This window comes from Stegastes partitus, unplaced genomic scaffold, assembly GCF_000690725.1.
Source record: "Stegastes partitus isolate 25-593 unplaced genomic scaffold, Stegastes_partitus-1.0.2 Scaffold1693, whole genome shotgun sequence".
Lineage (NCBI taxonomy): Eukaryota > Metazoa > Chordata > Actinopteri > Pomacentridae > Stegastes > Stegastes partitus.
The window spans coordinates 29,943-32,460 of record NW_007579424.1 but is presented as its reverse complement, the minus strand read 5'-3'; the positions used below and the strand labels follow the sequence as shown (position 1 = coordinate 32,460).

Below are 2,518 nucleotides of genomic sequence, written 5' to 3'. Positions count from 1 at the left end.
TCAGACATGGAACCAGACTCAGCGTTTCCATTAAAGTGGTTCGTTAGCACCTCGTTAGCAGTCAAGTGTTGAACTTACTGGTTCAAAGTTGCATCTGTTGGCTCTCATGAAGTTTGCACAATCCAGTCGGATCTTCTGGTGGTAGTTCTGGGAGAAATACAACTACACACAAAAACACACACATTAACACACACAATAACACATTAACACACACATTAACACAATAACACACACATTAACACATTAACACACACATTAACACAATAACACACACATTAGACCTGAAGGACAGAGTTCAGGCAGCAGGAGATGTTCTCTCTGTGGTTCTGTTCAGTGTCAGAGTTTGGATCTGAAGCAGCTGGAAGTCAGTGATCGATCAGAGCAGTGACGTGCTGCTGGTTCTGGATCACCTGCTGAGGTTTCACCGTGGATGTGGCTTTCCTCTCTCTGCCTTTCCCTGCTCACCTGTTCGGACCCAGCTCACCTGTTCGGACACGGCCCTGAAGAGGCTGGAGGCGTCCCGGGCCACCATCTTCCGGTAGAGGCCGAGGCTGGACAGATATTCGTCCATGTTGACGAAGTACTTCTTGAGGCCTTTCTGCATCCCGCCGCTGCGGCTCCACCGACGGCTCCGGCGGCTCAGTGAACTCGGTGAACTCCGTAAACTCCGGTGAACTCGGTAAACTGCGTCCTCACGGCTGCTCGAGCCGCCGCGTCACACAGGTGACCATAATCAGGACTGATGAGCGCGTGAGACCCTGACCTCTGCGGAGGCGTTCAAGGAACCAGCGAGACTCGGAAATAGCAGAGAGGAGAGCTGAGCTGACCAGATTCACTTCTTCAGAGAAACAGAAATAAGAAAGCAGGAAGCCGGACGGGATCGATGCTGTGTGTTCACATTTAGGACACCGACACTTCGGTGTTCAGGTGACCGATTCGTTGTGTGACATGTAGTTTGTTAGATGACTTTCCAGCTGCTGTAAGGAGTCCGTCATGTCCTTGATGAAGCTTCTCAGTCGCTTCTTGTCTGTTTCTTTGTGTTCTTATGTTTCACAGAAAACTGTTTTTTTGTGTTTTACTAAATCCTCTGTCAGCCGGTTTTATCTAGTCTGGAGTTTGTTTCAGCTCAGGGTTCGGGTTCGGGTTCGGCTCATGAACTCATCACTGAACTGATGGACGTTAATCTGATCAGGCTCTGCGGCTGCGCACTGCGACCAGCAGGCGGCGCTCACACTCAGCAGCGACCGTCAAAGAAAGAAGAAGAAGAAGAAGAAGATAGGCTCTTAGTGCGCCTGCGCTTCGTGGTGGGCGATAGTTTGGGGGTCAGTCTGGCTCGGTTCGGTCACAGTTCGGTCCACATGTCCCGGCAGCTGCTCCGGAGACTCCGGCCTCTCAGCGGGCCGCCGGGGCTCCTCTCCGCCGGCTCAGGTCGCTCCTTTGGCGGCTGCGCTCCGGAGCTGCCCGCCGCTCAGGTCCGCAGCACCTTCCTGGACTTCTTCCGAGAGAAACACGGACACCTGCTGGTTCCGTCCTCCCCGGTCCGGCCCAGAGGAGACCCCAGCCTGCTGTTCGTCAACGCCGGCATGAACCAGGTCAGAGCTGTCCCGGTTCTGCTGGTTCTAACAGACAGGAACCTGAAAGCCAAACGTTTGTATTCATGTTTCAGAGACGTGTTCTGCTGCTTTTCTCTACAAGCTGGTTCTGTTCGGGTCTAACGTTGGATTTATTTAATGTGTGAAATGTCTGAAAATATGATCAGGGAGGTTCTTGTGGTTTTACTGGTTCTGGTCCACAGCCTGTTTTCTGGGTGCTGAACATCTGAGGTTCTCCTGTTACTGTGGACGAACCTCATGAACAGGTTCTGGATCAGAACCATCAGCAGTGACTCTGCTGAAACCACAGCTGTGATGAAACACAACTATGAAGCGAGTCTCTCAGCTGTCAGGACCTTCACAGCGGCGGTTCCTGAGAACATCTGTGGAACGTCTCGTCCACTCAAGTCCGTCTTCATGGTCCATGAATCATCTCTGGTGGAACCACTGAAACAGGGCCCGTTGTCTCACCAGTCACATGTTCTGGTTCTTCCATAGATTTATTGCCGTCTTCTGCAAATACAGTCTTTCAAACTAAACACAGGTGTTGGTACTTTTAAACATCATCATCCACAAAGTGAAACAGCTGCAGAGCTTCAGCTCCTGCTCACGTCCTCCATGTTTGGGTTCCAGTTTAAGCCCATCTTCCTGGGAACAGCAGATCCTCGCAGTCAGATGGCTTCGTACCGCCGTGTGGTCAACAGTCAGAAATGCGTCCGAGCCGGCGGCAAACACAACGACCTGGACGACGTCGGCCGAGACACCTACCACCACACCTTCTTCGAGATGCTGGGAAGCTGGTCCTTTGGAGACTACTTTAAGGTGAGGGGTCACCTGGTTACTTTATTGTGGGGGGTCACCTGGTTCTTTATTGTGGGGGGTCACCTGGTTCTTTATTGTGGGGGGTCACCTGGTTCTTTAATGTG

General features: G+C 51.9%; 2 protein-coding genes across 2 annotated transcripts in view; one reads left to right on the top strand and one right to left on the bottom strand.

Annotated features, from left to right (window-relative positions):
• Positions 1 to 604, bottom strand: part of alg13 (ALG13 UDP-N-acetylglucosaminyltransferase subunit) — a 17,102-nt gene extending 16,498 nt beyond the window's left edge. The window contains exons 1-2 of the mRNA XM_008301636.1: positions 485 to 604; positions 79 to 162 (exon numbers count right to left, since the gene is read on the bottom strand). Of these exons, the coding sequence (XP_008299858.1) occupies positions 79 to 162; positions 485 to 604 (204 nt within the window). The remainder of the gene's footprint in view (positions 1 to 78; positions 163 to 484) is intronic.
• A 568-nt stretch (positions 605 to 1,172) lies between these two features.
• Positions 1,173 to 2,518, top strand: part of aars2 (alanyl-tRNA synthetase 2, mitochondrial (putative)) — an 11,520-nt gene continuing 10,174 nt past the window's right edge. Inside the window, exons 1-2 of the mRNA XM_008301635.1 lie at positions 1,173 to 1,592; positions 2,226 to 2,414. Coding sequence (XP_008299857.1) covers positions 1,173 to 1,592; positions 2,226 to 2,414 — 609 coding nt within the window. The remainder of the gene's footprint in view (positions 1,593 to 2,225; positions 2,415 to 2,518) is intronic.